This window comes from Haliotis rubra, unplaced genomic scaffold, assembly GCF_003918875.1.
Source record: "Haliotis rubra isolate DU_JTF1 unplaced genomic scaffold, ASM391887v1 Scf441, whole genome shotgun sequence".
NCBI classification, from domain to species: Eukaryota; Metazoa; Mollusca; class Gastropoda; order Lepetellida; family Haliotidae; genus Haliotis; species Haliotis rubra.
The window spans coordinates 569,231-591,102 of NW_025767126.1; the positions used below are offsets into that span (position 1 = coordinate 569,231).

Genomic DNA, 21,872 nt, shown 5'->3' on the forward strand with positions numbered 1-21,872 from the left:
AGGGTTTACATGTACCCATGTGAGAATCAAACTCATATGTTAAGCATGGCAAGTGAACGCACTTACCACTGGACTATGAAGCTCCGGAAATCCTGAAATTTCATCTAGAAATTTTCATAAGCATGAAGAATGCCTTCTAATCAGTGATATCTACTGAAAGTTGGGGATGGCAACAGGAAAATCTATTTTCAGCTGAAAACTAAATATTGTGTCATCGAATGGAGGTTTGAATGATCAATTTGAAACAAAATCGGCGTAAACCTGCAGATCAGCAAAAAATTGCCATCCTTGAGAAGGGAAAACTGACAAAATATACTTCCTTTCAAAAGTTTACACTCAATAGTGTAAATATAGCCACTTACTTCAGGCAACTGTTCTAAACTATATTTTGCAAAATATTCCATACTGTTTAAATGTACTGTTTACACGTGAGCTGATGTATTGTAAAACAAATTCGTAACATTGAAAAGATTATTGTCATGAGTTCCAAAGATGCTAAAAGTCAGTGAAAATTGGCGAATTCTTAACAAAACTTTACACCAAACGCAGCTGTTTACATGCACGATAAATTTGCACATGCTTTTCAGCAATTTGATGCATGATCCTCGTGCAATTCATCTGCATAAGATTTGCAGTTGGTTCCGCAGGGTTAGTGGAGAAATCAATCTTCGATGTAACCATATAACATATAGCGAGTGTTTTAAATGAGTCTAAACTTTTGAAAGGAAGTATAGTTTGCCTGGTTTTCCTTTACCAACATGTTACATTTCTCTTGCAACTGGGAAGAAACTGGTATTCATACACTTTACGTCACACTCAAACGTTAACGTATAAATGAGTATTTGACAACTTTCACCACACTATAACTGAAATTCACACCTTTGTAATCTTTCACCAAATTCAAAGCCTGAAAATACGTCCGTTCAGAAATAGTTAAGTCAAAAGCACTTATTAAATGTCTGTACGTAGTATGTAGTCAATATTTCACAACCCTAAATTGGGCTACATGCGTAGTTTGTGCATGTGTACACGTGTTAGCACTAAATATTGTAATACTGTGAAAAATGCAAGTAGAACTTTGAGAAAACAAATATAAATCTGTATAACTATGTAGAGTTTTAAATATATAAAATCATGTTCAAAAATAGAGAATTTCACATTAAAATTGTCAACATGATTCATCAATACATACCAATATTCTTGTAAGAAGACAAAACGGAAATTGTACAATGATAACTTGCATACTTTCAGTCTGAAAAAAGCACTTTGTACAGCAATGTCAGTGTTACATCACTCTCAATAAACCCATACAAGTTTAAACCAAGTTCTTTTCTTGTTTAATGGATGTCAAAATCTGTGAAAAGAAAAACTAGAAAAACGAAACTTTATGAAAGGCATGGTAACCTTAGACCCTACAAGCTTTCAGCTCTATTTTAATTTGTGACAACAATTTGTGGAAAATAAAAAGTGGTTTTAGAAACAGTAGTAATTCTATGGAATGTGTCTGTTAAGGCAATCAGCCTCAACAGGTTCAATTCGATCCATATTGGTTTCACACCAGAAAACAAGAAACAAAACTGGTTCGTCCTAAATATTGTTCAAAATGCATTAGTCGTTTTTACTTCATAATATCAAACTCTGTTTTAACTGTTTATCACCGAGGTCTAACAACCCCGAATCTTGTGTCATATACATGTCAACCTTTCCTGCACGACTGAGACAGTTTATCGCATGACTGGCATAGCAGTGGCCGATCCCTTCTGAACGCCAGCGTCGTCCTGACTTCCACAGCTGAGTGATGGTCTTCACCTGGGTGTAGAACTGGATGCCCTGGAAGAGGACAAGCATGTGAGTTGGGTTTAATGTCGCTTTGAACATATTGCAGTTGTATCACACAATGATACTTACTGGTTGTTGTTTAATGTCACATAGAATGTCAGTGAGCCTGACCCTCCGATTCAGTCAGATCCAATTTAGAAATGGCCCTTAGCAACCCATGCTTGTCAAGAGGCGACCAAAGGGAGGTCAGGTTGCTGACTTGGTCCATGCTTGTCAAGAGGCGACCAAAGGGAGGTCAGGTTGCTGACTTGGTCCATGCTTGTCAAGAGGCGACCAAAGGGAGGTCAGGTTGCTGACTTTGTCCATGCTTGTCAAGAGGCGACCAAAGGGAGGTCAGGTTGCTTGTTGTCTTGACTTGTCATGAGCTTGTCAAGAGGCTGTCAGGTTGCTGGGAGGTCAGGTTGTCTAACTTGGTCCATGCTTGTCAAGAGGCCACTTGTCAAAGGGAGGTCAGGTTGCTGACTTGGTCCATGCTTGTCAAGAGGCTTACCAAAGGGAGGTCAGGTTGCTGACTTTCCATGCTTGTCCATGCTTGTCAAGAGGCAACCATGCTTGTCAAGGGACCAAAGGGAGGTCAGGTTGCTGACTTGGTCCATGCTTGTCAAGAGGCGACCAAAGGGAGGTCAGGTTGCTGACTTTGTCCATGCTTGTCAAGAGGCAACCAAAGGGAGGTCAGGTTGCTGACTTGGTCCATGCTTGTCAAGAGGCGACCAAAGGGAGGTCAGGTTGCTGACTTGGTCCATGCTTGTCAAGAGGCGACCAAAGGGAGGTCAGGTTGCTGACTTGGTCCATGCTTGTCAAGAGGCGACCAAAGGGAGGTCAGGTTGCTGACTTGGTCCATGCTTGTCAAGACCAAAGGGAGGTCAGGTTGCTGACCAAAGGGAGGTCAGGTTGCTGACTTGGTCCATGCTTGTCAAGAGGCGACCAAAGGGAGGTCAGGTTGCTGACTTGGTCCATGCTTGTCAAGAGGCGACCAAAGGGAGGTCAGGTTGCTGACTTGGTCGATGCTTGTCATGAGGCAACCAAAGGGAGGTCAGGTTGCTGGTCCATTGGTCGATGCTTGTCAAGAAGAGGCTTACCAAAGGGAGGTCAGGTTGCTGACTTGGTCCATGCTTGTCAAGAGGCTGACCAAAGGGAGGTCAGGTTGCTGACTTGGTCGATGCTTGTCAAGAGGCGCACCAAAGGGAGGTCAGGTTGCTGACTTGGTCGATGCTTGGGAGGTCAGGTTGCTGTCAAGAGGCTGTACCAAAGGGAGGTCAGGTTGCTGACTTGGTCGATGCTTGTCAAGAGGCAAACAAAGGGAGGTCAGGTTGCTGTCTTGGTCTTGGTCCATGCTTGGGAGGTCAGGTTGCTGACTTGGTCCAGAGGCTTCTCAAAGGGAGGCTGACAGGTTGGTTGACTTGGTCCATGCTTGTCAAGAGGCTACCAAAGGGAGGTCAGGTTGCTGACTTGGTCCATGCTTGTCAAGAGGCGACCAAAGGGAGGTCAGGTTGCTGACTTGGTCCATGCTTGTCAAGAGGCGACCAAAGGGAGGTCAGGTTGCTGACTTGGTCCATGCTTGTCAAGAGGTGACCAAAGGGAGGTCGGGTTGCTGACTTGGTCCATGCTTGTCATTGTATCCAATCTGTGTGGATTGATGCTCATATTGTCACTGGTCCAGACTTGATATTGACAGACAGCCATCATACAGTTTGAATAGTGCTGGCTGTGACATCAAACAAACACAGCAAGTGACATTTGAGTAAACCCAAAACAACACAGATAACAGATAATTACCGCTACAGTGCAACAGATGAGTGAGTGAGCGAGTTTAGTTTTATGCCGCTTTTAGCAATATTCCAGCTATATCACGGCGGGGGACACCAGAAATGGGCTTCACATATTGTACCCATGTGGGGAATCGAACCTGGGTCTTCGGCGTGACGAACGAACGCTTTAACCACTACGCTACCCCGCCGTCCCTGCAACAGATGAACTGACCTAAGGATCATGGGAGTCAGATACCCAGTATCTGCAAAATGAAAGTACAAGTGTACCTGTTTGCCGTAAAAGTTGGTATCACCACGGAAGGATCCTCGAGATCCTGTGAAGGAGAACATCGGGAGGGGGACGGGAATGGGGACGTTGATGCCAACCTGGAAACAGACCAAAGAGATGAAATAACAATGTCTGCTGCACACTACGCTGATCAATAACTAACATCTACAAGGGCAGTTACCTTACAGAAAGAGAAAAGCCAAAAGGGTCAGAGACCCTGACCTGTAAATACATTTTGGTATAGACTGCTGAAAACAGCACATCCTGGCAGCTAAGGGATATAACTCTGTACCAGCTTGTGGCCCCTGATACAAGTGAGTTAAACTTTTGCTTTAACAACAACAAAGAGTGAGTTGGTAAGATTTTACACTGCTATTTGCAATATTCCAGCAATATCATGGCATGCGACACTAGAAATGGGCTTCATGTTGTACCAATGCGGTGAAGCACACCCTGGTTTTCGGGTTATTGAGCCAATGCTTCAGGTTATTCAACCATCAGACTACCAGACGAGTACAACGTCATGACAGAAACCATGACACCATGTCCGAAGCAGTCAAATTATATGTAAAACTAAATAATGTGATTGAAGGAATGCAGTCATGAAAATGTACCTGTCCAACGTCAGACTCCATGGTGTATTTCCTGGCAGTGGCGCCGCTATTGGTAAAGATGGCTGTGCCATTTCCATATGGGTTGGCGTTGACCAGTTCGATGGCGTCGTCCAGTGTGTCCACCTCCATGCTGACCAGCACTGGTCCAAATATCTCCTCTGTGTAACACTTCATGTTGGGCTGGACAGACAGATTGTTACATGGTTCATAATGAGCATCATGGGATGTGAGGTGAAATGGGGCTTTATATGGTGACTCTGTGTGTGTGTGTGTGCGCGTGTGTGTGCGTGTGTGTGCGTGTGTGTGTGTGAGAGAGAAGTGTCATTTCTCATCTTTCAGCATGACACACTTTTCATTCTCCTCACCGATGCTCTATCCTAAAGTGAGTATGGTTTTATGCTGCCTTTTGCAATATTCCAGCAATATCATAGCAGGGAACATCAGAAATGGGCTTCACGCATTGTACCAAATCGAACCCGAGTCTTCAGCGTGCAAGCGAAAAAGAAGAATGATCTCTTCAGAATACAATTTTTTAGCTGCTTTGTCACTGTCTTAGAGTGAGCTGAAACTTTTCAGCACAATGAAATTTTCTCATATTTACCTTGACATTGTTTAGGATAGTTGGTCCGACAAAGTTTCCCTTTTCGTAGCCCTTCACTTGAATATTCCGACCATCGAGTAGCAGATCTGCACCTTCTTTCACTCCAGATTCCACAAGGTCAAGAACACGTTTCTTGGCTTCAGGGGAGATAAGTGGACCCAAATCTGCTCCAGGTTCATGGCCTAAGTTAAAAAAAAAATGGCAATCAGAATTATAAACCATCAACAAAACCATAAAAGATTCCCTCCCTCACTCTCTCCCATGGCCCTCCCTCTCTCACCCATGGCCTTTCTTCCCTCCCTCCCTCTCTCACCCATGGCCCTCCCTCTCTCACCCATGGCCCTCCCTCCCTCTCTCTCCTCCCACAGCCCTCCCTCTCTCTCCCATCACAATCCATCTCTCTCCCATCACTATCCCTCTCTCTCCCCATAGTCCTCCCTCACCCTCCTGTCCCATCCCTCCCTCTCTCACCCATGGCCTTCCTCCCTCCCTCCCTCTCTCACCTATGGCCCTCCCTCCCTCTCCTCCCACAGCCCTCCCTCTCCCATCACAATCCATCTCTCTCCCATCCGAATCCCTCTCTCCCCCACTATCCCATAGCCTCCCCTCTCCTGTCCCATCCCTCCCTCTCTCCTTGTCCCCTCCCCTCCTCTAGCTGCTACCCCTAAATATACATACAACTGTCTGTCTAGTCCCATGTTACACCCTTACCTGCATTGACCTTGAGTTTCCTGGCCCTCTCCACCAGCTCTGGGATCCACTCTCTAGCCTCCCCGACAAACACAGCAGTTGACAGTGCCATGCACCTCTGTCCTGCCGCCTCGAACGCAGCACCTACAAGCTGTACACAACAGACCAGGGTCACTCAGAATCACAGAACAGGTCCTGATATATACTACTCACAATAAGTTAAAGAAAAGCCCTCAAGGCATATGTTATGTTAAACACCAACTTATATTTCATGGTTATCATGTTTTCAATGAAATCAAATAAAAATTCAAGAGCTTTTTAAATTATTGATACATGATACATGTCGCATGTGTCAGGTTGTCAAGATTCAGCCATCAATTTCGTTATATTTTCAGCTTGAAAAAAGAAGGAAGCAGGTATTGGGAGATTTACAACCCAAATACTAATATTTCACCTTTGTAATGTCAACCTGTAAACTGAAATGTGTCCAAACTGATGACAATACCATGGTATGTAGTGTAGCATTAACACAGAAAACGGAAAGGCACAGATCCAGAGTCTGGACCAGGCAATCCAGTGATCAACAACATGAGCATCGATCTGCGCAATTAGGAACTGATAACATGTGTCAACCAAGTCAACGGGCCTGACCATCCGATCCCGTTAGTCGACTTACGACAAGCATGGGTTACTGAAGATCAATTCTAACCCAGACCTTCACGGGTCTCATGGGCCCAGTTACATGATAATGGTGTGCACCTCACCTGAGTCAGTGTGCTCTCCTTGTTGGCATCAGGCATGATCACTCCATGGTTCTTGGCTCCCTGGAAATACGATGTTCGTGAGTGAAGGTCAAGTTAATGTCACAGCTGACTATGTTCAAGATATATCTAAATTACTAATCAAGTCTGGATCAGACAAACCAGTGAGAGAGTGAGTGAGTGAGTGAGTGAGTGAGTGAGTGAGTGAGTGAGTGAGTGAGTGAGTGAGTGAGTTTAGTTTTTTGCCACACTCGGCAATATTCCAGCTATATGGTCGCGGTCTGTAAATATTCGAGTCTGGATCAGACAATCCAGTGATCAACAGCATCGATCTACGCAATTGGGATACGATGACTTGTGTCAACCAAGTCAGCGAGCCTGACCACCCGATCCTGTTATTTGCCTCTTATGACAAGCATGGGTTACTGAAGATCAATTCTAACCCAGACCTTCACTGGTAGACAAACCAGTAACTAAAAGCAGTTGACACACAACACCCATGATGACACACACATGAATACATGAGCCAGCAGTCTACTCATCAGTGACAAGCAATGTACAGGAAGGGTCATCCAATTACTTTCATATTTTTCAGGTTGTAGTTCTCATACATTGGCTTCAGACTCTGATCTCACACATAACAGTTGCAGTAACAAAAGGTGTTGTCCAGCAGCTTTTTTTCCAGTGTTAACTGCAGTTGACAGCAGTATCTGTTCTCATTCAGTGTAGTTACCATGTTAGACTGCACCCGTTTGCCGTTCCGTGATCCCCGCTCGTAGATGTACTGGCCCTGTTGAAACAACATCAGTCATACAGTAATGAGTGAGTGAGTTTAGTTTTACGCTGCACTCAGCAATATTCCAGCTATATGGCGGCGGTCTGTAAATAATCGAGTCTGGACCAGACAATCCAGTGATCAACAGCATGAGCATTGATCTGCGCAATTGGGAACCGATGACATGTGTCCACCAAGTCAGCGAGCTTGACCACCCAATCCCGTTAGTCACCTCTTACGACAAGCTTAGTCGCCTTTTGTGGCAAGCATGTGTTGTTGAAGACCTATTCTACCCGGGTCTTCACGTGTCCATACAGTAATGAATGTCAAGGGGGAGGTGCTTGCATGTTGTACAAAGTGGCATCAGTTAAAAAAGTCACAATCCAGTGAGCAACAGCATGAGCATCGATCTACGCATTTGGGATATGATATTAAGTGTCAACCTGACATTCGCCTCTTACGACAAGCATGGGTTGCTGGAGATCAATTCTAACCCGGATCTTCACGAGTAAAGTGAGTTTGGTTTAATACCTCTTTTAACAATATTTCCGTTACATCATAGAAGTCTGGAACAGGTTAGAGCAGGCAAACTTGACACAAGGCAAATCTTGGATTCAAACCTACAATCATTGGCTTCTTGTACCAGAAATGGGGATGTCAGTATCAGATTGAAAATACTGAACCAATGAATTTTACAGGTATAGTCTGGCCAAAAAAGTAACATCCATGTTACATATGGACAATCTACAATTGTAATGAATGTTATTATTATTCAAGGAATTTAGTTCCCGTGATGTAACCTTATTTGCATTTACTGAAAGAGTAACAGGTTTGCATTAGGTAAAATCATTAAGGGTAAACACATCATAAAGACATGAAGAAGTTATCAGAAATGGTTAGTGGAGACATGAGTGGAAGGACTACGAGAGTCTCCTGCCCTTCAGATTCACTTACAGCTTGGTCGGATCCTACAAAGGATATAGCCTTGATGTCGGGATGGTCGCAGATGAAGTTCACAGCTGGAACAAGATGAAACATCATGGGATTGGATGACAGGGAATACTGCGTTGAACTGGGCATCATAGGAGACTGGGGGTCAGTGGAAGGGCCCAACTATTTCAGATTTTATTTCGAAGGGAAAGCAGGTATTCGATGCTTATCACTTTAATGAAACACAGGTATGGTACTGACACAACAAGAATTATATCAGGGTTAAACCAGTGATCAGGTAATTCTGGCTTGTAGTGTTAGCCAAGTGGGAGACAAGCATGGGGTACTGGCTACCTTTTCTTATACAAATGGGCAACAATATGCAGTACTTCGGACACCTCCATCTCCCAACACCTACAAGACAGGTATCTGTTACTGGCAACCTATTCTGATACTAATGGGGAAAAGTATGGAGTATTTTGAACACCTCCATCTCCCATCTACATGACATACTGGGTTGTATCCGAGCAGTAAGTACGTACAGTCGTGTCGGCCATGGATGACGTTGATGACACCTGGTGGCATCCCAGCCTCCTTCGCCAACTCCACCAACATCATCGTTGCTCCTGGGTCCCGCTCCGACGGCTTTATGATGGAGGTGTTGCCACAGACGGCTGCCATTGGGAACATCTGCACACAGAAAAACAGGATAACTATTGCACAGTATTTGTGATGAGATTAAGTGAAGTAAAGCTTAATGCTGCGGTAAACGTATTTCAGTCTCGCTATCATGGGGTAGAAACGCCAAAGTGATGCTGTGCATATACAATTACTGAGCTAGACTCTTGAAACTGACACACCAAGAGTGAGTGAGAGAGAGTGAGTATGGTTTTACGCCGCTTTTAGCAATATTCCAGCAACATCACGGAGGGGAACACCAGAAATGGGCTTCACACATAGTACCCATGTGGGGAATCGAACCCAGGTCTTCGGCATGATGAGCGACGCTTTAACCACTAGGCTACCCCATCGCCCCTGACAGACCAAGAACCAAGTTGGGGTTAATCTGGGATTCAAAACCAGGGATTGGAAAAGGTTCCAAGGAAAAAATAAATGAACAAGCCAAAGAAAACAACAAAACAGGTTTTAGGCATCTTCTATAATTATGTGCTGCTCCCAACAGTGTAAGTAACCTGCCACAAGCTCACAACAGCAATAAAAGAATAGGTGACACATTTGATCAGTAAATGAAATACAGACAGACAGTCGGGTCCATTGGGTAAATACACATAAAGTTGTTATACAAGTGTCTTTTTTATTAAATTTCAAACATGTTTGCACACAAGCAGTTCCATATTAATTGAAAAATGGTGATTAATTTGCATATTTCATGTAAGTAGACAGCTTATCTGGAACTCTGGGCCCTGTTCATACTGTGACAACAGTCATAAATCTATGCTAAAGTATGGAAGTTATGACAAGTTATTAGTGCTATGATCGCTTCATGGAACAGGGTGATGAATTGGCAGTACACGTAACAGTGAAACCTGCTAACACCAGCACCTGTCTAATCCAGCACACTGTCAAAACCGGCATAAAATTTTGGTCCGCCATTTTACAACGATATTATGATCATTAAAACATTGTCTCATCTGGTACCTGTCTATTCCGTATTCCGGCACAACTTTCAGGTCCCAACAAGCAATTATAACTGTAATTAACACTGTCTAAACCAGGATGGGTATAAGCAGTCCAATCAAGGACCCATAATCCAATACACTAATTAATCCTCTTGGCATGCTAGATAATCAGAAAGTTTTTATTGCACGATGGAACAAACGCTCTCAGCCGGCATGGGTATGAGCAATCCAATCAGGATCCCTTAATCCAATACACTCCTCTCGGCATTGCTAGATTGAATGATTGACGAGTGTAAATGGCAGCCATGTTGGAAAATGATCGTCACTGTCTAATCCGGAACCCTGTCTAAACCAGCATTTATTTCGGTCCCGTGGGGTGCCGGTTTAAGACAGGTTTCACTGTATCTCCCACCTTCATTCAAACAGAGACTCACCCACAGTGGAATCATGGCGGGGAAGTTGAAGGGGGTGATACCAGCACACACACCCAGAGGCAGTCTGTACGTCATGGTGTCCATGTCTTTAGCGATGCCCTGCAGCGTCTCCCCAAGCTGGAGGCTGGTCACACTGCAGCAGTGCTCCACCACCTCTGTAACCATGGCAACAGTCAATAACATCAGCAGCAACCCTTAACATATCACAACTTTGTGCTTCATGGCTCTCTACCCACATTCATCATACAACACTATAATGAAGGTGCTACAATACAGTGAGGTTGTGATACTATGCGTATCCTGAAAACATGGGAGTGATATGACTTGTTTATTACTCGCCCGTGGAAGATACTGCAGCGTAATATTTTTACGGCAATATTACACTAGTGTAATACCACTAGACATAGGACGTCGTAATAGTTACAGCTATAACTCACAATGCTAATGCCTATGTTGCAATGGTATTAGACCTTGCTTGACGGGAAATCGATACGAGTCATCACACTGTAGGCAGTTTCTATCAAGTTATGTTTCTAGAGTAATTAACAGAATACTACACTCGCTTCCGTGAAATACCATTTTTATTAAACTCGTGAAAGATTTAGATACCAAATCATTAACTCGTTAAATAAAACTGGTATTACACGGAAAGTCGTTTAGTATCCTCTATATCTCGATCTGTTTTCAAAGTTCAGACAAAGATTGGATATTGTAGATATTGGCAGGAAACCAAGGAAGGTAACTCAGGGTGAGTGATTGTACGTTCGCTTCAAGGGAATTGAAGGGATTCAAGTTTACACTTGACCGTTCGGAAGAGAGGATGAGTAAGCGAATAATCATGAGTCAGGATAAGTATAAAATATAGAGAATGGCATAAACTGGTTCTTGCACTGTTGCTGCTATTATTCACATTTTCACATATATATAACTTGTAATGTAATGAGTTGTATGTATTTGCGATACAGGAGAAGTACATCGATGTACTGTATCGTTACACCCCTACACTTCAGTGCTATCAGATCAGATCATTACAATATTTCTGACAACATAATCAAGGTGAGGTGAGGTGAAATTGGGTTTAACGTCGTGCTTGAGAATATTCGCTCATATGACGATGTACATGCAATGTGAATGTGTATGTGTGGCTGCTTCTACTAGCCCAGACTGAAGTTGGTTTTATAGTGCTAGCCCACTGAGGTACCTTGCCGCAGTGAAGCATGAATACCCCACTCAGACACATTATACTGACTCCAAGACGACCAGTCCTTGTTGTACCCATTAATGCCGAGCGCCAGGCAGGGACCAACAGGTACCATATTTTAACGTCTTTTGGCATGACGTGGCCGGGGATCGAACCTGCGACCTTCCGACCTCCGGGTGGACGCTCTAATCACTACACCACAGAGGCGGTCACATAATCAAGGCAAATTTTACAAAAAAAATCACATCTGTAGCCTATTAATTCCATTGCATCCTGATGCCGAGTTAGAACTGGTTCCCTGCCACCTACACTAATCAGAAGAGGCGACCAAATGGACTGAGATTCAGAATCCACGACTTGGTTAATTGTGTGCCATCACACCCAAAGGTCTTCATAATATCAATCACTGGATGTCCAGATTTCATTATTTACAGGCCACTGTCATATAGCTGGAATATTGCATGTGGCATTAAAAACAGACAGACAAACAAACCAACCAACAAAAGACAGACACTTACGAAGCCCCCGCATGACGTCACCCTCCGCATCAATCAGAGTCTTTCCTTGCTCCTTCGTGATATTGGCAGCAATATTTTTCTGTGAAAATTAAATTAAAATTATTCATAAAATGGGAGCATTTCAGAACATAAAATATCACGGAAAACCAAGTTCTATGGATAGTCATCTTCTTTATTGCAATGAGTGCGTTGTTTCGGCGTAGGTACTAACACCATTATCAAGCACTACGCCAAAATTTGGTTTTCCTTCATCTTTACAACATCTAAAATGCCTCTATAATATCTTTTGACAAATTCTAAGAATTTTTGTGAGTGAGTGAGTGAGTGAGTGAGTGAGTGAGTGAGTTTTAGATTTACGCCGGCACTCAGCAATATTCCAGCTATATGGCAGTGGTCTGTAAATAATTGGATCTGGACCAGACAATCAAGGGATCAACAGCATGAACATCAATCTACGCAATTGGGATCCGATGACATGTGTCAACCAAGTCAGCGAGCCTGACCACCCGATCCTGTTAGTCGCTTCTTACGACAAGCATGGGTTACTGAAGATCAGTTTAAACCCGGACCTTCACAGGTTAAGAATTTTTGTGAAGTCATTTATCTCCATGTACCGTTCCCAAACTAACTGCACAAAATGGGAAAACACATAATGTTGTCGAATATTGGGAATTACTTTAAAGTACTTAAAGTAAACTACACTTATAATGACCATGTGAAGTGAGGGAAATAAACTGTTTTGAGGGAAGCACCCCCAAATGTATATTAATCCAGTTATGCTAACAAGGTTAATATTTCAATCAATCCAAAAAATTAAACAAAGAATTAAAACTGCATCTTTATCATAAGTATTGTATCCCGTGCTCCATCAACATGTATATTACTTGAATTGAAAATAATTATATTCATTTTCCTGAAGTATGTATTATCTAGACATACACTTGCATGAAAAATCAATTTATTGAGATATATGACATCTGAGAGTATTAAAATGGCAGTGCAAAATGTCATCAATGTCTGAAAAAATTTCTCGCTATAAAACTCGAATTCCTGGCATTGGCATTGGCAACAGCTTACATTTCCCTGGCAACAGCTGTTCAGTAACAGAGAATAATATACATGACAACTGTATAAAGTTGATACCCATCACACTCTACAAGTTAGAACATATAATTAGCATGAGGGCTGTTAAGAATCACTCTCATATTCAGGGAACTGAACTGCATCGCTTCATGAACTGAATTCATTATTTGTGATCACAAGAATCGAATATTTGTGAATTTTTTAAAAAGAGTGTTTTAACTTGAATTTGGGGTTATTCATCTGAGTGAGATATGCAAAATGGACTATTAATGTAGGAATAGAGTCAACACTCATATATTTACTTTGACATTTATTTGCTGGATTATATCAACATGGCCAGCATGGTCAAGACATGTCAGCGAATTTGTTATTGTTTATGAGAAGAAAATGGCTCTTGTCAATTTTCTGCATTATGATCATATTTCATATACTGAACCGAAATGGACCGAACCAAAGGCCTTGTACTGCCATGTATACCGTGGTAAAAGCATACTGTTTCATCCCTAATATATACCAATTTTTGGTGAAAAATATTGAACGTTTTTTTAGTTATGCTCTGGAAACAAAATGATTATGGACGGACGAACAGACAGGCCAGGTGTTGACTATATCCCCCTGCATTACATGGTGACTGGTTATTGTATTTTTTACCCAATATTCATGATACGTATCATATTCAACTAGTTCATTTGTCACAGCCCAAGGTACACCGATATTTTTAATTCAAGATGGCCGACATCAGTAAATAATTAAACTATTTTACATTTTGTTGAAAATAGGCTTCTTTATAAATGAAAACACTAACCATTATGAAGATAAACCTAAAATTTGTTATGAACTATGTTGTTGTGACACGCACATTCATGCTGAAATGTGGGTAAAAAGAGAATAGACCCCACCCCCCAAAACCATGCACAAAAAATATATTTCCCCAACCTTGATTTTCTTTGTTTTTTCATGGTGACCAATAACACCCTTCTGGTCGGGTTAAACACAAGTTTGGCCTGTTATCAGAAATGTCTAGGCTCAGTGCAGTTTCAACTGGCCTAATGCGGCAGAATTTCTGTTTTACACAAGTCAGTGTGCCTGGGACATCCTGATGAAAGTTTACCTTACGGCTGGGACGGGTCCAAATTTTCTACATGGGTACCGCACCCCCTATTACCCTACCATACCTGGATACCCGTTATGTTAATTCCTGACATCATATTTGTAAGAAATTAGAGTTTTTCAATATCTTTAACCATGTACAATATTCAAAACAGGTGACTGCACACTTATGTCTAAATCTTCAAAGACAATACAACCTTTTAATTATGAAAGAATAACATATTACATTGTTTAATCTTTTAGTCACATCATCATCAGGTCCTGGTATTGAGACGGGTACCCGGGTCCAACTTATTACCCACCTGTCCCGGGTAACCACTAGGCTAAAAAGCTGCCCAATGGACATCTTCAACTTATTCTGAACAACAGAACATGCTAAATAACGAGACTTCTGTCAGGATATCTTCACTTATTGAGTTATCCTCAACATGTTAAATAACAAGAGTCTTGTGTTGACATCTACAACTTACCAAGTTATCCTCGACATCATAAATAACGAGACTCCAGTCGCACCATCAATGAGGTGAGGTGAAATTGGGTTTAACATCGTGTTTGAGAATATTTCGCTCATATGACAATGTGCATGCGTGTGTATGTGTATGTGCGCCTGCTTGTACTAGCCCAGACTTAAGCTGGTTTTATAGTGCTAGCCCACGGAGATATCATGCCGCAGTGAAGCATGAATACCTGACTCCGAGCCGACCAGTCCTTGTTGTACCCATTAATGCCGAGCGCCAGACAGGGACCAACAAGTACCATATTTTAACGTCTTTTGGTATGACGCAGTCGGGGATCGAACCCGCGACCTTCTGCTCTCCGGGAGGATGTTCGAACTACTACACCACTGAGGCGATCGCACCATCAATAACTCACCAAGTATCCTCAACATGCTAAATAACGAGACTTCTGGCAGGATATCTTCAACATACTAAGTTATGTTGAACATGCTAAATAACGAAGGTCTTGCCACAACATGTGCAACTTACTAAATTATCCTTTATGAGCTGCTGGAACCTAAACATGATCTGTTGTCGTGTGAGGATGGTTGTTTGAGACCAGCTCTTGAATGCCTCTGTGGCTGATGCTACAGCAGCATTCATTTCATCCTGGGTACATTCCGGGACACGCGTCACCACCTCATTGGTCGCCTGCAATATCATTTAACACATGATGCTAAAATAAAGTTGAGTACGGTGTTATACATCCACCTGACCAAACCTGACCATGCAAGTCAACCAACTGTTGACACACAAGATATGATCAAAGCTCGTTGGGCAAAATGGCACATAATAACCATCTTCTTTCAAAAGCCAATTGCAAAAAGCTTGTGACAAAAGCATGCTATCTGTTGCTGAATCCAAACAGACTCTTCAGATATAGTACTACTGCTGATGAATGGTCTATTTCAAAATACAACATGAATGTTGTACACTTGCGTAACCTTGATTCGTGGATATAAGGGAAGTGCGGCAAAAATCATATTGTAAATGCGTGATTTCATTTATTTGATTCAGCAAATTGAAAATGTCTAATATACAACTCGTGAATGAAACATATCCTTACTGAAGCCATTTGCAATCATAACACATTCATGTGCCCACGGCACATTTCAGTTGATCCATTCTGTTCCTGTGGTCACCCTTATGAGGATACTTTACATTGCTTCTTTACTTTCCCCAAACATTTTCTAACATCAGACATTGCATGTATTTTTACGAACATGGATATAATTTAAATTCTGTCCTAAATGGTAATCCAAACAAAAATGTACTTGTAAATTCTTTCATACTACAATCTGTCCATACTTTTATAATAAAATCGCATAGGTTTGATAAATGATTGATAATGTATTAATACGCAGGTTGCTTGCTTTCCTATCATGCTGCATATTATTTCATATTTGTTTTATTCATGTATCAATGAAATGGAGAGGTATTCACATAAGTCATTAAGAAATATGTCGGATTAACGAAAATGTCGGATTAATGAAAATGTCGGATTAATGTATTTGTGTGAAAATATCAATGTTTACTAAATGTCATGATCGTCATACTGTTGCATGCATATCAGAAATGGTAGATCTAGTAATCTTCATCGTATGTAAAAATATTCACAGAAATAAAAAATACTAACATTACATACTTGTTTTCATTTATTAACATTCATAGATGGCATAACATACATATATAATCACATAAGCGAACAGTTTTATATCTATTTCATGACCACATTGGCACAAAACTTGTTTTTACCGCATATCAGCTGCCATTATGACCCGGATGTTACAGTTTCCATACAACTAATTCCATAATAACATGTGGACGTCTAATGTACACTCAGGCGTGTATCATAACATATATAATTTATAACTTGAAAAAAATCTTTGATGGTCATTGACATCAAACACATCTAAGTGGTGTGTCAGAAATGTTTGCAAAGTGTTCAGCGATGTTTTGGCCTCAGATAGCTTGAAGCATTGGAATCAGTCATAGAGGCGGCTCAACCACTAAGCATACTGCTTCAGGATGTCAGATCTGGTTGATCGTCAATCTTCACATCAAACTTCTGCTCAGCAAAAGTGATGACTTGTTGTGTTGTCTGGGGTTGTCTTTCTTCAAAAAGGAGATTTCTTTCTTGATCAATGGCGTTAACTTCTACAAGGGGTCGCTTAGCAGGTGGTGTACTCGTGACCAATATCTTGTGATGAAAACTCATGTCGGTTGTATCATAAACATTTTATACAGCTCACTCCACTGTTATTTCTTGATTAAAACGTCTCAATTAATTATCCTGTGTTCCTAATTAACAAGTTTGATGTTCACTGACGCCGCTGTCAAGCAGCCAGTAAGGCACACGCTAATTATCACTCACGTGTGATTGTTTGTATACAGTCGGATCATCCGACCGGCTGTGTTGATTGTCGGATTAACGAATGTTTTTACACTGTATTTACAATAATCAGCTGCTAGATTGGTGTGTCGGAGTCGGAATGCGAGAATGTCGGATTAACGAGAGTAATTATCACTGTTTTAAATGGTTCCCTAATTTTGTGTCGGATTAACGTGATTGTCGGATTAATGAGTGTCGGATTAACGAGAGCTGACTGTGTGTACGACAACCCATTGCAGTAAGTATTGACACCTTGGAAAGCAGACGACAAGATGTGAGATGGTTGGTACTAATGCTAGCTTTTTCACTTGACATTTTGTTAAAGTACAAATTGGTATTAGGGGCATTAGTGATCTTGGGCTATTGATCTCAGTGCTAGACAATTAGATTTAGTGTACTTAAAGGTCACATGCAACCAAAAAATCAAACATAATTAAAACACAATTATCACTTATCATGACATATAATATACATTGCTGATTATGAAAAAACATATAAACAAAATTACAAGCGTACAATCGCAAATCAAAAGTGCAAAATTTTGTACTTGTGTTTACTTCCCTTGAAACGAAGCAGCCGGGATACCGAACCCAGTCAGAGCGGGTGGCTGTGCACTCAAGTGTAACAGCTGGTTCATTTGCCGATGCCCTCATGGCTCATTGTGTGTGTGTGTGTGTGTGTGTGTGTGTGTGTGTATAAAGATGTTGGGTTTTGTAAATACATGCTCATTTTTTGTAGATAACATTTTGCAATATACAGACATCATAACATGTCATGTGTACAAGTATCACACCTGCCTGTCTGTGTAATTACATAATGTGACAGAGACCGAACTAGGGTCATAAATCAATGCGTTTTGTTATGGTGTATAGCCTGATAGGTGTTAAATTCAAATTGCATGTGGTCAGTGATCGAAGTTTTGTATTGAATATTGTCATTAGCAGACAGGCAGGCAGACACATAGGTGTCAATAAAACAGACACTGACTTTTGTATGTGACAACGACATATCTATATCACAGTTGGAAATTCTGTCAACGCTAAATAATGACATTGCTTTTAAGTATCGAAATGAGAAAGTGACTCGGTAAGAAGAACGTATGGTTAAATAGACAAATGAAATTATATAAACAGTTAAATCAGTAATCTACTGTCATAACATATAAAAAGCTTGCGCCTGTGAAATATCAACAAAACATTAGAAATATAGCTCACACCAAAGCCTTCACCGAGTATTCACCGCCAGCGAAGGTTTTCCGTCTTGAAATGTCGAATGCCTCACTGGTTGACACATAGCTGAGTAGATCTAGATCCTTACAAGGTTCTTTTATGTAATGAGTAGATTATTTACTATTTGTTTTGATTAGACTACTACTGCTCACGACCTTATAATCCGGACAACCTTCCAAGCTTCACAAACCTATTTCACTGCACCTATGCTATGAGCGCAGCCCAGCTGGGGGAAAATTAGTTAATCGTTTGAACTACGATTTCGTGCGTTTTTCTTCATCACGTTATTTTTCAACTTCATAAGTTGAATTTGCATTTTTGATGATTTGTTTCGGTAAGTCCATACCGAAAGGTATCAGAATCTGCAAAGTTGAGTTTTACGTTGCATGTGACCTTTAAGTGTAATGCAAAGATTCAGTACATTTTTGCCAGTGAGGCGTGGCACTGCGTGTACATCAAAAGTCCCGCTTCATGACGTCATACGAGAATTAATTTACAAAATAGCATGATAATTACCACGATCCATGAATCAAGGTTATCCACGAAGTTAGGTTACGGTTCTGTATACAACAAGAGTAGCATTGTACCATATCTTGACTTATCATAGTTCCTTGTTTTTACTGATCTAAACTAACTCAACGTTATTAAACTATTAAATATATTTTCTACATTATCTTCGAGCATTACAGCCTTTACTTACCGGATCATTGACATCTATCCATTTATCGGTCTTGGACTCCACCATCTGTCCATCGATGAACATCTTGGTGGTTGGCTGGAAGGAGGCACACTCAGGTCAGGTGAGCTACAACTCTTTGAACATGTCTAATGATATTCCAGTACTATCAGGTGATAATTCAGAATTTCTGTAGTTGTTTCAAAATCATATGAGTGAGTGAGTATGGTTTTAGGTTTTAGCAACAATCCAGCGGGGAACACCAGAAATGGGCTTCACACATTGTACCCATGTGTGGAATCAAACTTGGGCCTTCGGCATGACAAGCGAACACTTTAAATACAAGGCTACCCCACTGCCCCGAAATCATATGAAGAAAGGTAGTAGTTTTTTTTAAACCAAATCATTAAAATGATCATTGACTGACAAAGACTTGATCCCGCAATCATGACAAAAATATAATCAAACCATAAAATAAAGGCTTTGCATTTGACCTACTAAACTCTTCACTTTATATTTTTTTTGCATTAATTGCATTTTAAATATACCTGTTGATGTGTCCATGTCAAAACTTCTATCAGTGAGTGAGTTTAGTTTAACACCGCTTTTAGTAATATTCCAGCAATATCACAGCGGGGTACACCAGAAATGGGCTCCACATTGTACACATGTGGGGAATAGAACCCAGGTCTTAAGCCTAATGAGCAAAAGCTTTAACCACTGGGCTACCCCACCGCTGCTACTTTGCTAAGAAAGTGTAATCCCAAATATAACATGTTACATCTGACCACTTTCCCATAGGCATGGTGTATTCATATTACATAATATATTATACATATTATTCAGGTGTGCTATCAAGACATAGTATGACAAGATAGCCTGGTAATAAAAATACACATCAGCCATGTCCTTTAACAGATTTCAAGGAGAGTTGGCAGGGTTTTTATTAACTAGTGAAAATGAAATACAGCTGATGTGACCTTAAACTTTAACTCAGACAGCCTGGGACCCCCAGTTTAATTCCTCGGATGCCCGAAATGTATCACTGAAGGTTCCCTGGAATGAATGCCTGATGCTGAGTCAGTACATAATGCTGGGTAAATATTTTTGCTTCCTACCGCTGTCGCGTAGCATCTTGAAAAGTTTCCTCCACTCAAGATCTGAAATGAACACAAATTAATCAACTCACAATGATTGTATGCACTATTTAACATTAACATCCTTCAAAACTGATAGCTTGTTCTCAAGGGTTTCTTTGTTTGGGTTGATTGGTTGGTTGTTTAACGCTGCACTCAGCAATATTCCAGCTACATGGCAGGAATCTGGACCAGACAATCCAGTGATAACCAGCATGAGTCTTGATCTACGCAATTGTGATACGATGACATGTGAGTCGCCTCTTACAACAAGCATGGCATACTGAAGATCAATTCTAACCCGGATCTTTGTTTGGGGTTCTTACTAGCGGTGGTCTGATTAATTGAAATAATTGAAGATTGGTCACAGTGACTAAACGACCAAGCAGCACAAACAATACTGGAACACTTGTTTGCATTAACAATATATTTCACAAGGTTGGTTGTGGCTGTTACATTTCATGACCACTACAAGCTTGTTCCAAGTCATGATTGAATTTATCGTAACGACTCCAAGAAATTAATGTTCCTAACCTACTAGTCATCCTTGAAACTTGTGAATTTTGCAAATGCATTTTGTGCAATTTGCAAACACACCAAAGAACTACATGTTTTTTTTCTTTATTTTTTTTGTCCATTAACAAAAATAATCAGGAATATTTCATAAATGACGCTAACAAATTATTTTCGATGATTGATCAGTTGTAATGAACCAATCATCAATTATGAGATTTTAACCAATTCCCAGCACTAGTTCTTACTTCTAACCAAATATGACAAAAGGCATCTTGTGTATTAACAGAATTTGTCAACTATGACTCATCAGTCTGTAATATCATCCTTAGACAGTTACTCTATATCTTTCAATTTGTATGTGCTATGGTCAGATTTCACCTAGAATTAATGGCCTCAAGCCAGGGTTGAGTGTCTTGGCACCAGTAAAAAATGACTTAATACTATCGTCATTAATCACCAACAATTAAGGCTTTGAGGTTGTGTGGAAGTTAAACAGCATGCATGAGTGAACAAGGGTTCAGAAGAAACTTATATGTTGTTCACTTTGCAAAAAAATCACAGTTAAATAAATATTGGACTGTGTTCTTTGAAAATAGTAAAATATAGCTTTAGTTTTGTTAGAATGTTTTACAACATGCACGAATCATAAAATGTAAAAGTACAACACATTCTTTCAGAAAGTAACTGAAAATGATATATAACATTTAGTTTATTGCATTGGATATCTTGCAAAGGAGAGGATTTAATCACAAATTCATTTTGATGTTTTTACATAAAACTTGATCCGAGGTCACGCACATATGTACGTGCTGTGTTTTATACTTCTAGGGCGTGACGTATCATTTCGTAAGCACAGACAAATACGTAATTTGATATTTCACCTTCCCAACATGAACCAAACGATGAAGTGACGCCATGACAAATGCTGGTTATAACACCTCGGACAGATTCTGCAGCAAGCGATTCAGCTCGTCAACCAGGTGCGTGTCCTTGACCCTGAGGAGGTATGCCCCTGCGATGTTTTTTCATTGGTCAAGTTACGCTCTGTTTATATAACTGGTTACTTTGGAAATTTGCGCTAACGTGTTTGCACTCCCTTTCGCACGTACGCGTAGACCAACGACCAGTCACATAATTCCGCGTGCTATTTTACCTCAGCTGTAACCTTTTAGTTTAAAAAAATAGTCGCTAGA

At 40.9% G+C, this 21,872-nt stretch overlaps 1 protein-coding gene across 1 annotated transcript; it reads right to left on the reverse strand.

The window, feature by feature from the left end:
- Positions 1–716: 716 nt before the first annotated feature.
- LOC124289451 (probable methylmalonate-semialdehyde dehydrogenase [acylating], mitochondrial) lies at positions 717–21,709 on the reverse strand. The gene is given in 16 exon segments (XM_046726068.1): positions 717–1,781; positions 1,783–1,830; positions 3,876–3,974; positions 4,491–4,670; positions 5,092–5,273; positions 5,803–5,932; positions 6,546–6,605; positions 7,276–7,332; positions 8,272–8,336; positions 8,790–8,937; positions 10,322–10,476; positions 12,041–12,119; positions 15,220–15,381; positions 19,052–19,126; positions 20,146–20,187; positions 21,561–21,709. Coding segments are annotated over 16 exon segments (1,575 nt in total). The 5' UTR covers positions 21,597–21,709; the 3' UTR covers positions 717–1,724.
- Between the last annotated feature and the right edge of the window lie 163 nt (positions 21,710–21,872).